The sequence below is a fragment of the Oncorhynchus tshawytscha genome, linkage group LG06 (genome assembly GCF_018296145.1).
Source record: "Oncorhynchus tshawytscha isolate Ot180627B linkage group LG06, Otsh_v2.0, whole genome shotgun sequence".
Taxonomy (NCBI): domain Eukaryota; kingdom Metazoa; phylum Chordata; class Actinopteri; order Salmoniformes; family Salmonidae; genus Oncorhynchus; species Oncorhynchus tshawytscha.
This window is the reverse complement of record NC_056434.1, coordinates 55611740-55634816: the sequence shown is the minus strand read 5'-3', so window position 1 is coordinate 55634816 and position 23077 is coordinate 55611740. Positions and strand designations below refer to the sequence as shown.

The window sequence follows — 23077 nt, the reverse complement described above, 5'->3', positions numbered from 1 at the left end:
GCACTGCAGGATTTGAGTCCCTGGCGGCGTAGTGTGTTACTGATGGTAGGCTTTGTTACATTGGTCCCAGCTCTCTGCAGGTCATTCACTAGGTCCCCCCATGTGGTTCTGGGACTTTTGCTCACCGTTCTTGTGATTATTTGTACCGCACGTGGTGAGATCTTGTGTGGAGCCCCAGATCGAGGGAGATTATCAGTGGTCTTGTATGTCTTCCATTTCCTAATAATTGCTCCCACAGTTGATTTCTTCAAAACAAGCTGCTTACCTATTTCAGATTCAGTCTTCCCAGCCTGGTGCAGGTCTACAATTTTGTTTCTGGTGTCCTTTGACAGCTCTTTGGTCTTGGCGATAGTGGAGTTTGGAGTGTGACTGTTTGAGGTTGTGTAGAGGTGTCTTTTATACTGATAACAAGTGGAGGACAGAGGAGCCTCTTAAAAAATAAGTTACAGGTCTGTGAGAGCCAGAAATCTTGCTTGTTTGTAGGTGACCAAATACTTATTTTCCACCATAATTTGCAAATAAATTCATTAAAAATCCTACAATGTGATTTTCTGTTTTTTTTTGTCTCTCATTTTGTTTGTCATAGTTGAAGTGTACCTATGATGAAAATTACAGGCCTCTCTCATCTTTTTAAGTGGGAGAACTTGCACAATTGGTGGCTGACTAAATACTTTTTTGCCCCACTGTATATATTATTTAATCCAAAGTATAATTTCAGTATTTGACCTTGGCTTCTGTTCTTTGTTACTTAATTTCCTGTTTGTGTGAAGTGTATGTATGTATGTGTCTGTATCTGTGCCTGCAGTCCTGTGCACGCCCACAGCCCCACACACATAGGCCTACATTTTGTTCACAACAAAACTGAATCTAGAAGGAGAGGAGACATGTTCAAAAAATATTTTAAATTCTCGAGACAATTGAGACAGTACCAAGAAAAAGTATGAAAATGTAGGCACTCACTACTGTAACTCACTCTGTATAAGAGCGTCCGCTAAATGACAAAAACAAATGTAAATGTAAATTGTGTATGTGTGCCATTCAGAAGATGAATGGGCAAGACAAACTATTTTCACACTCAACAGTTTTCCGTGTGAATCAAAACTGGTCCAACACCCAAAGGACATTGAGCCAACTTGCCCCAACCGTGGGAAGCATTGGAGTCAACATGGGCCAGCATCCCTGTGGAACGCTTTCGACACCTTGTACAGTCCATTCCCCGACGAATTGAGGCTGTTCTGAGGGCTAAAGGGGGTGCAATATTAGGAAGGTGTCCCTAATGTTTTGTAAACTCAGTGTATGTCAGCCCTACATTCATTAGAAAAATATATAACTCGGACCTATCGTATTATCAGGTGCGTATTACTCAAGGCCATCAGACTGTTAAATAACCATCAATAGGCGGCTTCCACTCAGTTACGTAAGTAACCCTGCACCTTAGAAGCTGCTGCCCCATATACATAGACTTGAAATCACTGGCCACTAATGGAACACTAGTCACTTTATTGATGTTTACATATTTTTGCTTTACACACCTCATATGTATATACTGTATTCTACTCTACTGTATTTTAGTCTATGCCACTGTGACATTGCCCATCCTAATATTTATATATTCCTTAATTTCATTCTTTTACTTTTAGGTAGTGTGTATTGTTGTGAATTGTTAGATATTACTGCACTGTTGGAGCTACAAACATAAGCATTTTTCTACACCCGCAATAACATCTGCTGAACATGTGTATGTGACAAATAACATTTGATTTGATGGAGAAAAACAGTATACCATTTTTTTTTAAGCCCTCGATGAAGATCTACACAGACCAAAACATTGTTATACAGTATATGTTATGGAAAATGTGTAAAAGGGAAATCTATATATTTCCTGTGACCATATAGATCTATCAAACATGTGGAGTGTCAAGATCACTAGTGTGCTGGAGTTTATTTTTCACTCAGTAATGAATGTGCCCTCAACATGCTTTTTCTATACCAATTTTTGTTTCCCCACCAGTCATCGACCACCATCTACGTGCATATAGTGGATGAAAATGACAACGCGCCAGAGTTTCCAGAGGAGGAGTATGTGACGGTGCTGAGCGAGGGCCCCGACACCTTGGGGGCCACCATTGCCACAGTAACCGCCATCGACCCAGACGAGGGCCTCAACGGCACCCTCCGATACACCATCGACCACGGCAACCTGGCCATCACCTTCTGCATCAATCAAACTACCGTAAGAATATGGACAGATATTTTACACACATTCTGAAATTGCATTTTTGTCCACCCCAGTTTTATCATTGGAATGTGATACAAAGCTAGGCAACGGTGTGCTTTAGGACCATGCAGACGCCTCCGAGCGGTCGGTTAGGCTGTTTGAAGTGTTTATCCGACTGGATTTAGGTTGTTTGTTTGGACATGTTAGGAGCCTTTGTTTTGTAACTTTTCAGAAGTAAATGAACTTGGCTGGCTTTCACCAGTTGATGTGACGTTAAATAGAGAGCTAGCAAACAGTTGGCTTACATTAGCTGTTATTTTCGCCTCAATCAAACTAGACCTGAATCAAACAAGGAAATCATTGGCCAAATGATTGAAGAGTGATATTCTGATGTTTCTTCAGTGCCATGTGAGTTGTATTAGTCAGTATGTCAATGTAATGTTATTGATCTGTCAGTTCCCTGATCTAATTCCCTACTTTTCACACTGACACAGTAATAAACAGCTAACGTTACATGGTTCACTGTCATGGTGTACAGTAGAGGTCTGTACAGGATGGCTTTCTTAATCCCACACTCGCTCCCACCCAATACTGCAAGAACTGGTCCCAAACTCAACTGCAGTCTCACAATGTTATTTTAGGCATATGTGATGTAGCTCACTTGCCAGCCATGGTCCCAGCAATTTTGCACTCTATAGGCAATATCAAACGCGCAAAAATAACTTAAGAGATAGGTAAAATTACCAGAGAATTTCACAGGGCCCTTATATTTTATTAATGGGCTATATCAGCCAATATGCTAGATGTAGTTTGAAGAGAGCAGTGTTGGATTGACTTGCACTTTCTCTTGAGCTATTTTATAGACTACCTTTTAGGAGTGGGAAGATTTTCAGATGGAGAAATATGGGTGATCAATATATAGGCCTATTTACAGGCAATGTAGTAAACTATAGCCTAATCACAGGCCTATTTAGGAAGTACTTTTCCTGTGAAAGATAACTGTCCTGTGCTTCTCAACCCATGTATACATAGGCTATAGCCTACTTTATTTATTTGAGACCACACGCGCAATTGATCTCGCAGGTATGGCTACTGAACTGGAGGCAGCAAGAATGATGACAGCAACACTACATTTTGCATTTTCCAATAGCCTACCTTTTAGGATGACGATTTGCAGGCAGAGACAAATAAATGGGTAATCCATACTTAATTGAAAATGCAAAGGTGCAATGCTGGCTCACCATAGTAGCCTAACATGCTGATCAGACAGCCTGTGCACGTGCACCCCCCACACCAGTCACAATCAGGACACGCAGGTTGAAATATCAAATGAACTGTGAACCAACTATAGTAATTTGGGGACAGGTCGATAAACTAACATTTAAGGCAATTTAACTAGCTAGCTTGCTGTTGCTAGCTAATTTAAAATAACAACATTGGGTTTTTATTTGACCTGAAATGTAAAAGGTCCTCTACTCTGACAATTAATCTACAGATAAAAGGGTAAACTGAGTTTGTTTTTGGTAATCTCTCCTCCTTCAGGCATCTTCTTCTTCTTTGGACTTTATATGGCGGTTGCAACCAACTTTAAGGTATATTACCACCACCACCAACTAGACCGGAGTGTGGACCTCAGTTCATCTCTCAATCACCCACGTGGGTATATGGTCCTAAAAACCAATGAGGAGATGGCACGTGGGTGTATGCTCCTACAGCGTAACAGACTAAGATATAGTATAGAATACAGTATATACAGTGGGGCAAAAAAGTATTTAGTCAGCCACCAATTGTGCAAGTTCTCCCACTTAAAAAGATGAGAGAGGCCTGTAAATTTTCATCATAGGTACACTTCAACTATGACAGACAAAATGAGAAAAAAAATCCAGAAAATCACACTAGGATTTTTAATGAATTTATTTGCAAATTATGGTGGAAAATAAGTATTTGGTCAATAACAAATGTTTATCTCAATACTTTGTTATATACCCTTTGTTGGCAATGACAGAGGTCAAACGTTTTCTGTAAGTCTTCACAAGGTTTTCACACACTGTTGCTGGTATTTTGGCCCATTCCTCCATGCAGATCTCCTCTAGAGCAGTGATGTTTTGGGGCTGTTGCTGGGCAACACGGTCTTTCAACTCCCTCCAAAGATTTTCTATGGGGTTGAGATCTGGAGACTGGCTAGGCCACTCCAGGACCTTGAAATGCTTCTTACGAAGCCACTCCTTCGTTGCCCGGGCGGTGTGTTTGGGATCATTGTCATGCTGAAAGACCTCCAAACACGACGAGTTGAGTTTTTACCAAAAAGTTTTATTTTGGTTTCATCTGACCATATGACATTCCCCCAATCTTCTTCTGGATCATCCAAATGCTCTCTAGCAAACTTCAGACGGGCCTGGACATGTACTGGCTTAAGCAGGGGGACATGTCTGGCACTGCAGGATTTGAGTCCCTGGCAGCGTAGTGTGTTACTGATGGTAGGCTTTGTTACTTTGGTCCCAGCTCTCTGCAGGTCATTCACTAGGTCCCCCCGTGTGGTTCTGGGATTTTTGCTCACCGTTCTTGTGATCATTTTGACCCCACGGGGTGAGATCTTGCGTGGAGCCCCAGATCAAGGGAGATTTTCAGTGGTCTTGTATGTCTTCCATTTCCTAATAATTGCTCCCACAGTTGATTTCTTCAAACCAAGCTGCTTACCTATTGCAGATGCCGTCTTCCCAGCTTGGTGCAGGTCTACAATTTTGTTTCTGGTGTCCTTTGACAGCTCTTTGGTCTTGGCCATAGTGGAGTTTGGGTGTGACTGTTTGAGGTTGTGGACAGGTGTCTTTTATACTAATAACAAGTTCAAACAGGTGCCATTAATACAGGTAACGAGTGGAGGACAGAGGAGCCTCTTAAAGAAGAAGTTTTCAGGTCTGTGAGAGCCAGAAATCTTGCTTGTTTGTAGGTGACCAAATACATATTTTCCACCATAATTTGCAAATAAATTCATTAAAAATCCTACAATGTGATTTTCTGGATTTTTCCCCCTCATTTTGTCTGTCATAGTTGAAGTGTACCTATGATGAAAATTACAGGTCTTTCATATTGTTAAGTGGGAGAACTTGCACAATTGATGGCTGACTAAATACTCTCTGCCCCACTGTAAATATGAGATGAGTAATGCAAGATATGTAAACATTATTAAGTGACTAGTGTTCCATTCCTTAAAGTGGCCAGTGCCTATTAGGCATATACATTTCTATGATTTCTATGCCTATAGGCAGCAGCCTCTAATGTGCTAGGCATGGCTGTTTAACAGTCTGATGGGCTTGAAATAGAAGCTGTTTTTCTGTCTCTCGGTCCAAGCTTTGATGCACCTGTCCTGACCTCGCCTTATGGATGATAGCGGGGTGAACAGGCAGTGGCTCGGGTGGTTGATGTCCTTGATTATCTTTTAGGCTTTCCCTTGACACCGGGTGCTGCAGGTGTCCTGGAGGGTGGGTAGTTTGCCCCTGGTAATGCGTTGGGCAGATTGCACCACCCTCAAGCCTTTCAGTTGCGGACGGTGCAGTTGCCGTACCAGGCGGTGATACAGCCCAACAGGATGCTTTCAATTGTGCATCTGTAAAAGTTTGTGTGGGTTTTAGGTGACAAGCAAATTTCTTTATCCTCCTGAGGTTGAAGAGGCTCCTTTGCGCCTTCTTCACCACACTGTCTGTGTGGGTGGTACATTTCAGTTTGTCAGAGATGTGTACGCCAAGGAACTTGAAGCTTTCCACCTTCTCCACTGCGGTCGCGGCGATGTACATAGGGGGGTGCACCCTGTGCTTTTCCGATCATCACCTTTGTTTTGTTGACATTGAGTGAGAAGTTGTTTTCCAGGCACCACACTCCCAGAGCCCTCACCTCCTCCCTGTAGGCTGTCTCGTCATCGTTGGTAATCAAGCCTACTACTGTTGTGTCATTTGCAAACTTGATGATTGAGTTGGAGGCGTGCTTGGCCGAGCAGTCATGGGTGAACAGGGAGTACAGCAGGGGCTGAGCACACACCCTTGTGGGGCCCCAATGTTGAGGATCAGTGGAGTGGAGGTGATGTTTCAAACCTTCACCACCTGGGGGCGACCCGTCAGGAAGTCCAGGACCCAGTTGCACAGGGCGAGGTTCAGACCAGGGCCTCGAGCTTAATGATGAGCTTGGAGGGTTCTATGATGTTGAGTGCTGAGCTATATTCAATAAACAGCATTCTTACATGGGTATTGCTCTTGTCCAGATGGGATAGGGCAGTGTGCAGAGTGATGGCGATTGCATCGTCTGTGGATCTATTGGGGTCGGTAAGCATTTTGAAGTGGGTCTAGGGTGGCAGGTAAGGTAGAGGTTATATGACCCTTGACTAGTCTCTCAAAGCACTTCATGATGACAGAGGTGAGTGCTACGGGGCGATAGTCATTAAGTTAATTTACCTTTGCCTTCTTGGGTACAGGAACAATGGTGGCCATCTTGAAGCATGTGGGGACAGCAGACTGAGATAGGGAGAGATTGAAAATGCCCGTAAACACACAAGTCAGCTGGTCTGCACATGCTCTGAGGATGCGGCTAGGGATGCCGTCTGGGCCAGCAGCCTTGCGAGGGTTAACACATTTGAATGTTTTACTCACGTCGGCCACGGAGAAGGAGTGCCCACAGTCCTTGGTAGCGGGCCGTGTCGGTGGCACTGTGTTATCCTCAAAGCGTTATCCACCTTGCCATGGTTAAATGTATTGGTTTGCCCTTTCAGTTTTGCGTTAATGATACAATCTATCCACGGTTTCTGGTTAGGGTAGGTTTTAATAGTCACAATGGCTACTACATCTCCTATACACTTCCTTATAAACTCAGTCACTGTATCCATGTATGCGTCTAGCATTTTTTCGCATGCTACTCAAAACATATCCCAGTCCACTTGATCAAAACAATCCTGAAGTGTGGATTCCGATTGGTCAGACCAGCATTGAATAGCTCTTATTACAGGTACTTCCTGTTTGAGTGTCTGCCTATAGGAAGGGTAGAGCAAGATGGAGTCGTGGTCAGATTTGCCGAAAGGAGGGCGGGGGAGGGCCTTGTAAGCATTCTGGATGTTTGAATAGCAGTGGTTGATAGTTAGCAGCGTGAGTAGTACAGTCAATATGTTGATCTTCAGCAGCCTTGTCCTCAAATTTGCTTTGTCAAAATCCCAAGCTACAATAAGTTTCCAGTTTGCATATAGAGCATGTCTTAAAGACTATCAAAGTTTGTCTTTGTACTGTATTTGTAAGAGTTGTTCATTTGTTAGACTATTTGTTAAAGGTCCAACACAATATTGATGATTGAAAGATCTTGTATCTAGTTAGTCTTATCAAACACTTAAACATTCGGAAAGTATTCAGACCCCTTGACTTTTTCCACATTGTGTTACGTTATAGCCTCATTCTAAAATTCATTAAATCGTTTTTTCTTCTTCATCAATCTACACACAATACCCCATTATGAAAATGCAAAAAACGGATTTTAGACATTTTAGAAAATGTATTAAAAATAAAAAAGATTTACATAAGTATTCAGACCCTTTACTCAGTACTTTGTTGAAGCACCTTTAGCAGCGAATACAGCCTCGAGTCTTCTTGGGTATGACGCTACAAGCTTGGCACACCTGTATTTGTGGAGTTCCTCCCATTCTTCTCTGCAGATCCTCTCAATCTCTGTCAGGTTGGATGGGGAGAGTCGCTGCACAGCTATTTTTAGGTCTCTCCAGAGATGCTCGATCAGGTTCAAGTCTGGCTGGGCCACTCAAGGACATTCAGAAACTTGTCCCGAAGCCACTTCTGCATTGTCTTGGCAGTGTGCTTCGGGTCATTGTCCTGTTGGAAGTTGAACCTTCACCATAGTCTGAGGTCATGAGCGCTCTGGAGCAGGTTTTCATCAAGGATCTCTCTGTACTTTGCGCCGTTCATCTTTCCCGCGATCTTGACTAGTCTCCCAGTCCCTGCCCCTGAAAAACATTCCCACAGCATGATGCTGCCACCACCATGCTTCACCATAGGGATGGTGCCATGTTTCCTCCAGACGTGATGCTTGGGTTTCTGGCTGAATAGTTCAATCTTGGTTTCATCGGAGCAAATAATCTTGTTTCTCATGGTCCGAGTGTCCTGTAGGTGCCAAGCGGGCTGTCATGTTCATTTTACTGAGGAGTGGCTTCTGTCTAGCCACTCTAACATAAAGGCCTGATTGGTGGAGTGCTGTAGAGATGGTTGTACTTCTGGAAGGTCCTCCCAACTCCACAGAGGAACTCTGGAGCTCTGTCAGTGTGACCATCGGGGTCTTGGTCACCTCCCTGACCAAGGCCCTTCTCCCCCGATTGTTCAGTTTGGCCGGGTGGCCAGCTCTAAGGAAGAGTCTGGGTGGTTCCAGACTTCTTCCATTTAAGAATGATGGAGGCCACTGTGTTGTTGGGGACCTTCATTGCTACAGACATTTTCTGGTACCCTTCCCCAGATCAGTGCCTGGACACAATCCTGTCTCGGAGCTCTACGGACAATTCCTTCGACTTCATGGCTTGTTTTTTGCTCAGACATGTACGATTTGTCATTTTGTGTTATTGTGTGTAGATTTCTGAGTAAAAATATTTTTAAATCAATTTTAGAATGTTACTTAACAAAATGTGGAAAAGGGGGGTCTGAATACTTTCCGTATGCTCTGTACTTTTTGTTGTTGGGCCATGGGTCATAATAAATTGTGTAGAAATGCAGGAAATGTGCTTTTGTTTAGATGCCCCCAAAATGGAGGGCCCCCAGACCCCCTGCCAAGTTATGTCCCCCTCTGCAAATTGCACTGCTGGGTGATTTAAAAAGTCATAGTCAATCGATCAATGATATAATAATACTTTTAGCAAAAAAAATATATTTTTAATTTACAATATGTAGAAACTTTGTGAAACATCACAGCACAGTTTAAAATATATGGCAAATAGAAATCAAAAATTGATGGTGTTCAGAGACAGATGGGAGGGAATGAGTTGTGTTGTATATAGAAGATAGCCCTATTTTGGTAAAAGACCAAGTTCATATTATGGCAAGAACAGCTCAAATAAGCAAAGAGAAATGACAGTCCATCATTACTTTAAGACATGAAGGTCAGTCAATACGGAACATTTCAAGAACTTTCAAAGTTTCTTCAAGTGCAGTCGCAACAACCATCAAGCGCTATGGTGAAACTGGCTCTCCTGAGAATTGCCACAGGAAAGGAAGACCCAGAGTTACCTTGGCTGTAGAGGATAAGTTTATTAGAGTTACCAGCCTCAGAAATTGCAGCCTAAGTAAATGCTTCACAGAGTTCAAGTAACAGACACATCTCAACTGTTCAGAGGAGACTGTGATTCAAGCCTTCGTGGTTGAATTGCTGCAAAGAAACAACTACTAAAGGACACCAATCATAAGAAGAGACTTGCTTGGGCCAAGAAACACGAGCAATGGACATTAGACCGATGGAAATCTGTCCGTCGGTCTGAAGAGTTTTTAGTTCCAACTGCTGTGTCTTTGTGAGACCCAGAGTAGGTGAATTGATGCCACGTGAATGGATGTGTGGTGAAACATTGAGGAGGAGGTGTGGGGTTGCTTTGCTGGTAACACTGTTGGGGAATTATTTAGAATTCAAGGCACACTTAACCAGCATGGCCACCACAGCATTCTGCAGCGATACGCCATCCCATCTGGTTTGCGCATTTTGGGACTATCATTTGTTTTTCAATAGGACAATGACCCAAAACACACCTCCAGGCTATGTAAGGGCTATTGAACCAAGGAGAGTAATGGAGTGCTGCATCAGATTACCTGGCTTCCACAATCATCTGACCTCAACCGAATTGAGATTGTTTGGGATGAGTTGGACCGCAGAGTGAAGTAAAAGCCGCCAACAAGTGCTCATCATAAGTGAGCTCTCCTTCAAGACTGTTGTAAAAGCATTCCAAGTGAAGCTGGTTGAGAGAATGCCAAGAGTGCAAAGCTGTCATCAAGGCAAAGGGTGGCTACTTTGAAGAATCTAAAATCTATTTTGATTAGTTTAACACTTTTAGATTACTTCATGTGTAATTTCATAGTTTTGATGTCTTCACTATTATTCTACAATGTAGAAAATAGTTTTTTAAAAATATAGCAAAACCCTTGAATGAGTAGGTGTGTCCAAACTTTTGACTGGTACTGTATATAGTGTATATATATTATTATGTCCCCACCACTTCTAAAACTAAAATTGCTCTTTTATTTAGACTGATACCTAATTTACTGTGCAGACCTTGATCCAAACACTATTTGTAAGCTTTTCAGATAGTTTAGCTTGCCTGACTCAATGAAACCAATAGAATTGTTGCAGAAGTGAAAACCCTGCACTCCAGGCAGGCTAAAGCAAACACTCAAAGTATTTAAAATATTTCAGTAAGTATTTGATCCAAGGTCTGGTACTGTGTGTAGTTTGTGAACACACTGACTGTACAATATTTTGAATAGCGTTGAATGTTAAAGTAGTTGTCTTTTTGTGCATGGGTGTGTTTCCAGGGAAAGATTGTTGCAGTGAAGGAGCTGGACTTTGAGATCAGCAATGGACACTACGCACTTGTCGTCACAGCAACAGACCAGTGTCCCATCCATGCCCTCCGCCTGACATCCAGCACTACGGTGATGACAATGACAGAACACAGAAACACACACACACACCTACAAACTTCTCTCTTTATACACATCATGTTTATCAAGGCATTGTTTTTAATGTAGTTTGTACACATCATATTAAAGTTGCAATCTGTGATATTTGCAGGAGTTTTTGTTCATTAAAATTAATGACCCACATTTTTTTCTACAAAAAGTGAACTATTCCTTTAATCACATAAATATACATGTAGGCCATACAGATCTCTGAACAAGTTGTTTCCACTGGTCTTTTCCAGGTGTTGGTGAATGTCCTGGATGTGAACGATGTGACCCCCACCTTCCCCAAGGTCTATGAGGGGCCCTTTAAGATAACAGAGGGCCAGCCGGGGCCCCGGGTCTGGACCCTCAAAGCCACTGACCAAGACTCTGGACTCAACGGCAAAGTGGAGTACAGCATCACTGCCGGAGACCCCCAGAGTGAGTAGGATGTGTGTGGGTTGGGGTTAGGGCTGTTACCGTGACATATTACCGCCACACCAGCAGTCATGAGTCATGACCCACAGTCAAATTACATGTGACCTTTGAGTCGTGGCAACTATAGTCGTAGCCAAAAGTTTTGAGAATGACACAAATATTAATTTTCACAAAGTCTGCTGCCTCAGTTTGTATGATGGCAATTTGCAAATACTCCAGAATGTTATGAAGAGTGATCAGATGAATTGCAATTAATTGCGAAGTCCCTCTTTGCCATGCAAATGAACTGAATCCCCAAAAAACCTTTCCACTGCATTTCAGCCCTGCCACAAAAGGACCAGCTGACATCATGTCAGTGATTCTCTCGTTAACGGTAACGTCCCACCTGGCCAACATCCGTTGAAATTGCAGAGCGCGAAATTCAAACTACAGAATTATAAATATTTAACTTTCATAAAATCACAAGTGTAATACCTCAAAACAAAGCTTAACTTCTTGTTAATCCAGCTGCTGTGTCAGATTTCAAAAAGGCTTTATGGCGAAAGCACACCATGCGATTATCTGAGGACAGTGCCCTGTTTACAAAAGCATGAAAAACATATTTCATTCAGGCAGGTGAGCCACGAAAGTCAGAAATAGCGATATAATAAATGACTTATCTTTGATGATCTTCTTCTGTTGGCACTCCAAAAGGCCCCAGATACATCACAAATGGTCCTTTTGTTTCATAATGTCCTTCTTTATATCCATAAAAACTCAGTTTAGCTGGCACGCTTCTGTCAATAATCCACCCAGTTACCCTCCATCAAAATTAATCCTAAACTTTAGTAATAAACTTTTCCAAACAAGTCAAACAACGTTTATAATCAAACATAGGTACCCTAAAACATAATTAAACAATACAATTTAAGACGGAGAATCGTTGTTGTCTTTACCGCAGAAAAATACCAAAGAATGCACTCTCTTCCACGCGCTTGGAACCACGACAGCCAAAATGGGAGCCACCTAGAAAAACTACAATTTCTGGCTCATTTTTCCGAAAACAAGCCTGAAACTCTTTCTAAAGACTGTTGAATCTAGTGGAAGCCCTAGGAACTGCAACCTGGGAGGATTTAGCCTTATAATTAATGTGACAGCCATTGAATACAGTGGTAAGCTGAATTTTTTGGGGGGGGGTAGTTTGTTCTCGGGGTTTCGCCTGCCATATCAGTTCTGTTATACTCAGACATTATTTTAACAGTTTTAGAAAGTGTTTTTTAGTGTTTTCTATCCAAATCTAAATTATATGCATATCCTAGCTGTCACGGTCGTCCTCCTCTTCATCTGAAGAGGAGAGGCGAGAAGGATCGGAGGACCAAAATGCGACGTGATATGTGTTCATCATGAATTTTAATAAAGAAAACACTGAACACTTTACAAAAACAGTAAACAAAATAACAACCGTGAAGCTAATGCGAGCTGCGCTGAAACAACAACATCAACATAGACAATCACCCACAATCAAACAGTGCAACCCAGGCTACCTAGTATGATTCTCAATCAGAGACAACTAATGACACCTGCCTCTGATTGAGAACCATACTAGGCCGAAACATAGAAATCCCAAATCATAGAAAATCAAACATAGACTGCCCACCCAACTCACGCCCTGACCATACTAAATAAATACAAAACAAAGGAAATAAAGGTCAGAACGTGACACTAGCTTCTGGGCCTGAGTAACAGGCAGTTTATTTTGGGCACACTTTTCATCCGAATGTCAAAATACTGCCCCCTACCCAAAAGAGGTTAACACAGGTGTGAGTGTTGACGAGGACAAGGCTGGAGATCACTCTGTCATGCTGATTGAGTTCGAATAACAGACTGGAAGCTTCAAAGGAGGGTGGTGCTTGGAATCATTGTTCTTCCTCTGTCAAACAAGGTTACCTGCAAGGAAACACGTGCATCATCATTGCTTTACACAAAAAGGGCTTCACAGGCAAGGATATTGCTGCCAGTAAGATTGCACCTAAATCAACCATTTATTGGATCATCAAGAACTTCAAGGAGAGCGGTTCAATTGTTGTGAAGAAGGCTTCGGGCGCCCAAGAAAGTCCAGCAAGCGCTAGGACCGTCCCCTAAAGTTGATTCAGCTGCGGGATTGGGGCACCATCAGTGCAGAGCTTGCTCAGGAATGGCAGCAGGCAGGTGTGAGTCCATCTGCACGCACAGTGAGGCGAAGACTTTTGGAGGATGGCCTGGTGTCAAGAAGGGCAGCAAAGAAGCCACTTCTCTCCTGGATAAACATCAGGGACAGACTGATATTCTGCAAAAGGTACAGGGATTGGACTGCTGAGGACTGGGGTAAAGTCATTTTCTCTGATGAATCCCCTTTCTGAATGTTTGGGGCTTGTCCGGAGAAGACAAGGTGATCGCTACCATCAGTCCTATGTCATGCCTACAGTAAAGCATCCTGAGACCATGCATGTGTGGGTTGCTTCTCATCCAAGGGAGTGGCTCACTCAATTTTGCCTAAGAACACAGCCATGAATAAAGAATGGTACCAACACATCCTCCGAGAGCAACTTCTCCCAACCATCCAGGAACAGTTTGGTGACGAACAATGCATTTTCCAGCATGATGGAGCACCTTGCCATAAGGCAAAAGTTACAACTAAGTGGCTCGGGAAACAAAACATCGATATTTTGGGTCCATGGCCAGGAAACTCCCCAGACCTTAACTTCTTGCGTCGAGCAATCCCGTATCCGGGAGCGTAATCATAGCCTCAAGCTCATTACCATAACGCAACGTTAACTATTCATGAAAATCGCAAATGAAATGAAAGAAATATATTCACTCACAAGCTTAGCCTTTTGTTAACACTGTCAACACTGTCAAAATATGCTTTTGAACCGTAGCTACACAAGCATTTGTGTAAGAGTATTGATAGCTAGCATAGCATTAAGCCTAGCATTCAGCAGGCAACATTTTCACAAAAACGAGAAAAGCATTCAAATAAAATTATTTACCTTTGAAGAACTTCAGATGTTTTCAATGAGGAGACTCTCAGTTAGATAGCAAATGTCCAGTTTTTCCAAAAAGATTATTTGTGTAGGAGAAATCGCTCCGTTTTGTTCATCACGTTTGGCTAAGAAAAACCCCCGAAAATTCAGTCATTACAACTCCGAACTTAACTCCATAATATCGACAGAAACATGGCAAACGTTGTTTAGAATCAATCCTCAAGGTGTTTTTCACATATCTATTCGATGATAAATCATTCGTGGCAGTTGGGTTTCTCCTCGGAAGCAAATGGAAAAATACACGCAGCTGGAGATTACGCAATAATTGCGACGGAAGACACCAAGCGAGCACCTGGTAGATGTAGTGTAAAATGGTCAATCTTCCAATGATATGCCTACAAATACGTCACAATGCTGCAGACACCTTGTGGAAACGACAGAAAGTGTAAGCGCATTCCTGGCGCATTCACAGCCATATAAGGAGACATTGGAACACAGCGCCTTCAAAATCTGGGGCATTTCCTGTTTGAAATTTCATCTTGGTTTCGCCTGTAGCATCAGTTCTGTGGCACTCACAGATAATATCTTTGCAGTTTTGGAAACGTCAGTGTTTTCTTTCCGAAACTGTCAATTATATGCATAGTCGAGCATCTTTTCGTGACAAAATATCTTGTTTAAAACGGGAACGTTTTTTTATCCAAAAATTAAAAGAGCGCCCGTATATCGAAGAAGTTAATCCCATTGACAACTTGTGGTCAATCCTCAAGAGGCGGGTAGACAAACAAAAACCCACAAATTCTGACAAACTCCAAGCATTGATTATGCAAGAATGGGCTGCCATCCGTCAGGATGTGGCCCAGAAATTAATTGACAGCATGCCAGGGTGGATTGCAAAGGTCTTGAAACAGAAGGTTCAACACTGCAAATATTGACTCTTTGCATCAACTTCATGTAATTGTCAATAAAAGCCTTTGACACTTATGAAATGCTTGTATTTATACTTCAGTATTCCATAGTAACATCTGACAAAAATATCTAAAGACACTGAAGCAGCAAACTTTGTGAAAATTAATATTTGTGTCATTCTCAAAACTTTTGGCCACAACTGTAGACTTCTCAAACCGTGCTCTGATGCCCCTGATGGTAATTAGTAACCTATCAAACTTGCCAACGGCCTGGTACTCAGCACTCTATTCAAGCAATAAGGCACGAGGTCGTGTGGTATATGGCCAATATACCAGGGATAATGGCTGTTCTTATGCACAACGCAACGCGGAGTGCCTGGTATATTGGCCATGTACCACAAAACCCGAGGTGCCTTATTGGTATTATACACTGGTTACCAACATAATTAGAACAGTAAAAAGTCATTTTTGGCCATACCCGTGCTATACTGTCTGATCTACCACGGCTTTCATCAAATCAGCATTCAGGTCTTGAACCACCCGGTTTATAATGACCCTCTAACCACTCTAACGTCAATACAATCGAAAATCAAATCAAACACTTAATAAGAGCCCTGGTTTTCAGAGTTTTAGCGGAATAGGTTTGCCTGTTGCGCAGCGAGAGCCAGCTCCTCATAGCTGGTTGATGCATGGAATGAAATAAGAGTTCCTATAAGCCCATGTTGTGCAACATTTCAATAGGTTATGCTATGCAATTGTATGAGAAAACATCATTTTGATGGCCTCTGATTGGCGGCTCGCGGTACAGACTACCAAGTACAGCAAAATGTCCAATAATTTCCGAGCATTCAAATTACACAAACTGCACTATTTCACTCACCCAGTATGTGGCATTATACAGTGCCTTGTGAAAGTATTCGGCCCCCTTGAACTTTGCGACCTTTTGCCACATTTCAGGCTTCAAACATAAAGATATAAAACTGTATTTTTTTGTGAAGAACCAACAAGTGGGACACAATTATGAAGTGGAACGACATTTATTGGGTATTTCAAACTTTTTTAACAAATCAAAAACTGAAAAATTGGGCGTGCAACTATCAGACAACCATAATAAGAAGGGTTGAAGAAATAGGAAAAGACTTTAGTAAGCAGATAAACAAGGATATATCTTGGGCTCCGTTTACCAGCATAGCAGCATAGCATTGGACTTAAGCACGGCTCAGTTATTCGGTTACCGAAAGAGGAATCTTATCGGGAGGTACTTTTGTGCTTATTGCCACAGCAAGATCAAATGAGTGGAGAAGATGTGTTGAATGCACTTCAGACCTAGGGCTGGGCAGTATACCGTATTATACTATATACCAGTATTTATTCACGGACCGGCTTGGGTTTTTACTTTACCTTCAATAACGGTATTTGAATGTTTGGTTTGTTTAATGTGATACGCTATGTGTAACGTCCATTTTTATAGTTACTCCGCTACTTCATTCCTCTCTGCTCTCTGTCTCTCCATGCTGCTTTCCACACAGACCAAGTCCCACCCCCTGTCATGCAAAGAGCGCATTTGTTGTTACTTGACCACAAATCAAATTGATTTATATAGCCCTTCGTATAAAGTGCTGTACAGAAACCCAGCCTAAAACCCCAAACAGCAAGCAATGCAGCTGTTGAAGCACGTTGGCTAGGAAAAACTCCCTAGAAAGGCCAAAACCTAGGAAGAAACCTAGAGAGGAACCAGGCTATGAGGGGTGGCCAGTCCTCTTCTGGCTGTTCCTGGGTGGAGATTATAACAGAACATGGCCAAGATGTTCAAATGTTCATAAATGACCAGCATGGTCAAATAATAGGTCTGGGACAGGTAGCACGTCTGGTGAACAGGTCAGGATTCCATAGCCGAAGGCAGAACAGTTGAAACTGGTGCAGCAGCACGGCCAGGTGGACTGGGGACATCAAGGAGTTATCATGCCAGGTAGTCCTGAGGCATGGTCCTAGGGCATGGTCCTCAGGTCCTCCGAGAGAGAGAAAGAAAGAGAGAATTAGAGAGAGCACACTTAAATTCACACAGGACACCAGATAAGACAGGAGAAGTACTCCAGATATAACAAACTGACCCTAGCCCCCGACACATAACTACTGCAGCATAAATACTGGAGGCTGAGACAGGAGGGGTCAGGAGACACTGTGGCCCCAACCGATGATACCCCCGGACAGGGCCAAACAGGAAGGATATAACCCCACCCACTTTGCCAAAGTACAGCCCCCACACCACTAGAGGGATATCTTCAACCCCCAACTTACCATCCTGAGACAAGGCCGAGTATAGCCCACAAAGATCTCCGCCACGGCATAACCCAAGGGGGGGCGCCAACCCACAAGACACTTTCATTCAGTCTGCATGGTCAATGCAGTACATGCAACAATGTTGATGACAACGATGTTGTTTCCACTTTGATCTTAATATAAATCCACAAGCATTCTATAATTACAATATTAGTTTGTGTTTCTTACATCTGCAAACAGCTAGTTTGTATTTTCTTAGCAAGTTAAGCAAAATTGTGTTAGCTGGCTAGCCCACTATTATTTATATTCTAACTATAGAATTAAAATAAACATTCTAAATCCATGATTCCAAAAGTTCACCCAAGTGTTTTGATCTAAATCACAATTGCGCTACTCCGTTGCAATAAAACCACGTGCGGTTATTATGAGGACGACAACATCTAATGCTGGCTTCAACTTGGCTTTCCATAAAATCCTTCTGTTACAAAAATGATCTGTTTTTTGGTTGCTTTCTCGTTACAAAAACAGCGATGGTGAAATCAAAATGGTGAGATTAATGATACCGCTATTCATGGCTTTATTATCTGTGCCTGCATCGGCCACATAGGCTACAGAAATGCAGGCAACGTCGAATTAACAATGGTTTAATAATCAGGCAGGCGTTAATAAACTAGAGGTGGGGCAAAGGTACCGGATGGCAGGCAGGCTCAGGGTAGGCAGAGGTCAAAAATCCAGAGGTGGGGCAAAGGTACAGGTCAGCAGGCAGGCTCAGGGTCAGGCGGAGTGGCTCAGAGTCAGGACAGGCAAGGGTCAAAACCAGGAGGGCAAGAAAAAAAGACTAGGAAAAGCAGGCGCTGAGACAAAACATTGGTTGACTTGACAAACAAGACCAACTGACAACAGACAAACAGAACACAGGTATAAATACAAAGCGGATAATGGGGAAGATGGGCGACACCTGGAGAGGGGTGGAGACAATCACAAAGACAGGTGAAACAGATCAGGGTGTGACAAAATTACACCTACATCCCTTTTCAGGTGCTATCCCCTTAACTGCTACATGTTGAAGGCTGACCCTGTTTTGCTCCAAGCCTGTTCTGTGTTTGGTGTGTCATTGGGTTGGGTACGGTAACAACAAAAATACATGCTAGGTCAACTCCACCACTTTTCAATATCTCTAACACGATGCCAGTGTCTACATAAGTGAAAACGGCACATTTTTGAAGAGAAGTTAAAAAGTTATACCGTATGACATCATCAAAAGTTAAAACATTTTTAAAACAGTGATTTTTGAACACTGTGAGATTCGCGGTGATGTACAGAGAAAGAAAATACCCTTCCTTGAGCTAGAAACTCGTTACAGGTTTGGAAAATCACTGATGTCAGAGGGAAGCATTTTGTTTTTACTTGCCACATTTGGAAGCACAGAATCGTCTAGAATGTCATTGTGTGCTGTAGCATTAAGATTTCCCTTCACCGAACCATGAAAAAAGACCCCAGACCATTATTCCTCCTCCACCAAACTTTACAGTTGGCACTATGCATTCGGGCAGGTAGCGTTCTCCTGGCATTCCCCAAACCCATATTTGTACGTCGCGCTGCCAGATAGTGAAGCATTATTTATCACTTCAGAGAACGCATTTCCACTGCTCCAGAGTCCAATGGCGGCGAGCTTTATACAACTGCAGCCGACGCTTGGCATTGCACATGGTGATCTTAGGCTTGTGTGTGGCTGCTCGGCCATGGAAATCCATTTCATGAAGCTCCTCACGAATAGTTATTGTGCTGACGTTGCTTCCGGATGAAGTTTGGAACTCAGTAGTGTTTCAACCGAGGACAGATGATTTTACGGGCTACACACTTCAGCACTCACCGGTCCCGTTCTGTGCGCTTGTGTGGCCTACCACTTTGTGTTGCTCCTAGAGGTTTCCACCTCACAACAGCACTTACAGTTGACCGGAGGCAGCTCAAGCAGGGCAGAAATTTGACGAATTGACTTGTTGGAAAGGTTGCAGCCTGTGACTGTTCCACTTTGAAAGTCACTGAGCTCCTTAGTAAGGCCATTCTACTGCCAATGTTTGTCTATGGATATTGCACGGCTGTGTGCTGGATTTTATATACCTGTCAGCAACGGGTGTGGCTGAAATAGCCGAATCCACTCATTTGAAGGGGTGTCACTGATTTGACACTGATCTGGTGAGAAAAATGATCAAAATGAGATTGAAAGTGGAGGAATTGCCCTTTAAGCATTGCCATGATTGTAGGCAACCAGATGCATTGTTTTTTACGACCTAACTAAGAGTGTTTCCAAAACAAACACGTAGAGAGAACGTTCGCTATGTGCATTGTCAGACCATGTGTCGATACGGATAGGATCGAAAGAAAAGCATCGCTGCTATTGGATCAAATCTTAACTTAACATTATAATTATTCCACAATACTGATGACTGATCAGCTCCTAGATAGATATTACCACATATGACTGCAATAATTGAGGTGGCTTATTATGTTTACCCAATAATAATGCGCTAAATCACGGATTGTGCACATCATTGCGCATATCTTGCCACACATTTAAAATAAAATGTTCACCTTTATTTAATTAACCAGGTAGGCCAGTTGAGAACAAATTCTCATTTACAACTGCGACCTGGCCAAGATAAAGCAAAGTTGTGCAACAGAAGAAACGAAAGTACAGTCAATACCACAATAGAAAAAAATTATATACAGTGTGTGCAAATGAGGTAAGATTAGGGAGGTAAGGCAATAAATAGGCCGTAGTGGCAAAGTAATTACAATTTAGCATTTAAACACTGTAGTGATAGATGTGCAAGTTGAGATACTGGTGTGCACAGGGGCAAAAAATAATTAACAATATGGGGATGAGGTAGTTGGTTTGGCTATTTACAGATGGGCTATGTACAGGTGCAATGATCTGTGAGCTGCTCTGACAGCTGATGCTTAACGTTAATGATGGAGATATGAGTATCCAGTTTCAGTAAATTTTGCAATTCGTTCCAGTCATTGGCAGCACAGAACTGGAAGGAAAGGCGACCAATTGAGGAATTGTCTTTGGGGGTAACCAGTGAAATATACCTGCTGGAGCGCGTGCTACGGGTGTGTGCTGCTATGGTGACCAGTGAGCTGAGATAAGGCGGGCTTTACCTAGAAAATACTTATAGATGACCTGGAGCCAGTGGGTTTGGCGATGAATGTGAAGCGAATATGAGTGTTGGAGGCTATTATGTAAATGACATCGCCGAAGTCAAGGATCTGTAGGATTGTGAGTTTTACGAGGGTATGTTTGGCAGCATGAGTGAAGGATGCTTTGTTGCAAAATAGGAAGCCGATTCTGGCTTTAATTTTGGGTTGGAGATGCTTAATGTGAGTCTGGAAGGAGAGTTTACAATCTAACCAGACACCTAGGTATTTGTAGTTGTCCACATATTCTAAGTCAGGTGCGGGCAGCAATCGGTTGAAGAGCATGTGTTTAGTTTTACTTGCATTTAAGAGCAGTTGGAGGCCACGGAATGAGAGGTGTATGGCATTGAAGCTTGTCTGGAGGTTAGTTAACACAGTGTCCAAAGAAGGGCCAGAAGTATACAGAATGGTGTCGTCTGCATAGAGGTGGATCAGAGACTCACCAGCAGCAAGAGTGACATCATTGATATATACAGAGAAAAGAGTCGGTCCAAGAATTGAACCCCGTGGCACCCCCATAGACACTGCCAGAGGTCAGGACAACAGGCCCTCCGATTTGACACACTGAACTAGTAGTTGGTGATCCACACGAGGCAGTCATTTGAGGAACCAAAGCTGTTGAGTTTTTTTATCGATGGCAGTTATGATATTGTTTAGGACTTTGAGCGTGGCTGAGGTGCACCTGTGACCAGCTCTGAAACCAGATTGCATAGCGGAGAAGGTACTGTGGAATTCGAAATGGTCGGTGATCTGTTTGTTAACTTGGCTTTCGAAGACCTTAGAAAGGCAGGGTAGAATAGATATAGGTCTGTAACGATTTGGGTCTAGAGTGTCTCCCCCTTTGAAGAGGGGGATGACCACGGCAGCTTTCCAATCTTTGGGGATCTCAGACTATACAAAATAGAGGTTGAACAGGCTAGTAATAGGGGTTTCAGGATTTTTGGTGGCCTTCCTAAGCCAGGATTCAGACCCGGCTAGGACATCATGAAACATATTGAGCCAAAGATTTGACAGTAGACTAGTGGCAAAATAGAACTCAATATGATTTTATGATTGAAGTATATAGGCCAATGTAGTCTATTTATCTTTTAATGCGTCATCTCGGTATCTTTCAATTGTTTGTAACAATTACAAATACTTTGGCAACTTTCAATTTCCTGTCAACTTAGTTCTAAAGTTATCAGCGGTCACAGTCAGACAGATACCTAGACTAAATATCTTGATTCTATGTTTAGCTGATATCTACTGAGAATAAAATTCAAAACATCTAACGATGCACTTTGGCTGCTTTAAATGTGCAAAGGTTTTCAAGAGGCACATTACTAACGATGGTTCTGGGAAACAGCTTAGCTACTAAAGATACATTGTAAAATGGTTCTAATCACAATCTGAAGGCTCTGGGAAACGAGGCCCTGGATGGTTGCTGGTGTTACTGACTGGGTTATTTATTTGCATAACAGTTACTGGTTGAGAAAATGTAATGACCGGCACAGCCATAGTTGCGGTGGGTGTATGTGTGTGTGTCTTTGTGGAGGAGGGGATGGGTTATTGTGTGTGTGTGTGCATGCATGCTAGTGAGCTACCGTCTGTGTGTGTATGTGTGTGCAGTGTATACAGCTAGTAACCAACTAATCATGCCCTCCTCTCTCTCTTACTCTCTCAGATGAGTTTGTGATATCTCCAGTGGAGGGAGAGCTGCGTGTGAGGAGAGATGTGGAGCTGGACAGAGAGACCACACCCTTCTACAACATCACTGTCATGGCAAAAGATCTGGGCAAACCACCACGCAGCAGCATGGTGTGTTCGCACAGACATGCACTGATTTTGTGGTGCTTCCTGCTAACATGCTCAGACACTTCAATGTACACAACACATGTGCCCATGCGTGCACACACACACACACACACACACACACACACACACACACACACACACATATATATATATATATATATATATATATATATATATATATATATATATATATATATATATACACACTCAGAAAGACTAAGTGCCACCCTGTCTTGTGTCTCCTTCATCTCCCAGGTGGTGGTGGGTGTCCATGTTCTGGACATCAATGACAATGACCCCGTGCTGCTCAACCTGCCCCATAACACCAGTGTGAGCGAGGGGGCGTCCGTCTACACCTCGGTGGCCAGGGTCAGAGCGCAGGATGTAGACAGTGGACGCAACGCCCTACTCACCTACAACATCACTGCTGGAAACCGCTACGGCGCCTTCTCCATCAATGACACTGTGAGAGGGAGGGAAAGGAGGGGATGAAGGGGGAGGGAAGGAGGGGTTGGAGGGGGAGGGAAGGAGGGGCTGGAGCGGGAGGAATGGAGGGGATGGAGGGGG

At 42.9% G+C, this 23077-nt stretch overlaps 1 protein-coding gene across 2 annotated transcripts in view; it reads left to right on the top strand.

Annotated features, from left to right (window-relative positions):
• Positions 1 to 2018: 2018 nt before the first annotated feature.
• The window catches only part of LOC112252736 (cadherin-23-like), a 95145-nt gene continuing 74086 nt past the window's right edge, over positions 2019 to 23077 (top strand). For both annotated transcript variants that reach the window (XM_042323423.1, XM_024424246.2), the window contains exons 1-5: positions 2019 to 2233; positions 10762 to 10881; positions 11151 to 11331; positions 22380 to 22513; positions 22766 to 22975. In XM_042323423.1, the coding sequence (XP_042179357.1) occupies positions 22475 to 22513; positions 22766 to 22975 (249 nt within the window). In that variant the 5' untranslated portion in view covers positions 2019 to 2233; positions 10762 to 10881; positions 11151 to 11331; positions 22380 to 22474. The remainder of the gene's footprint in view (positions 2234 to 10761; positions 10882 to 11150; positions 11332 to 22379; positions 22514 to 22765; positions 22976 to 23077) is intronic.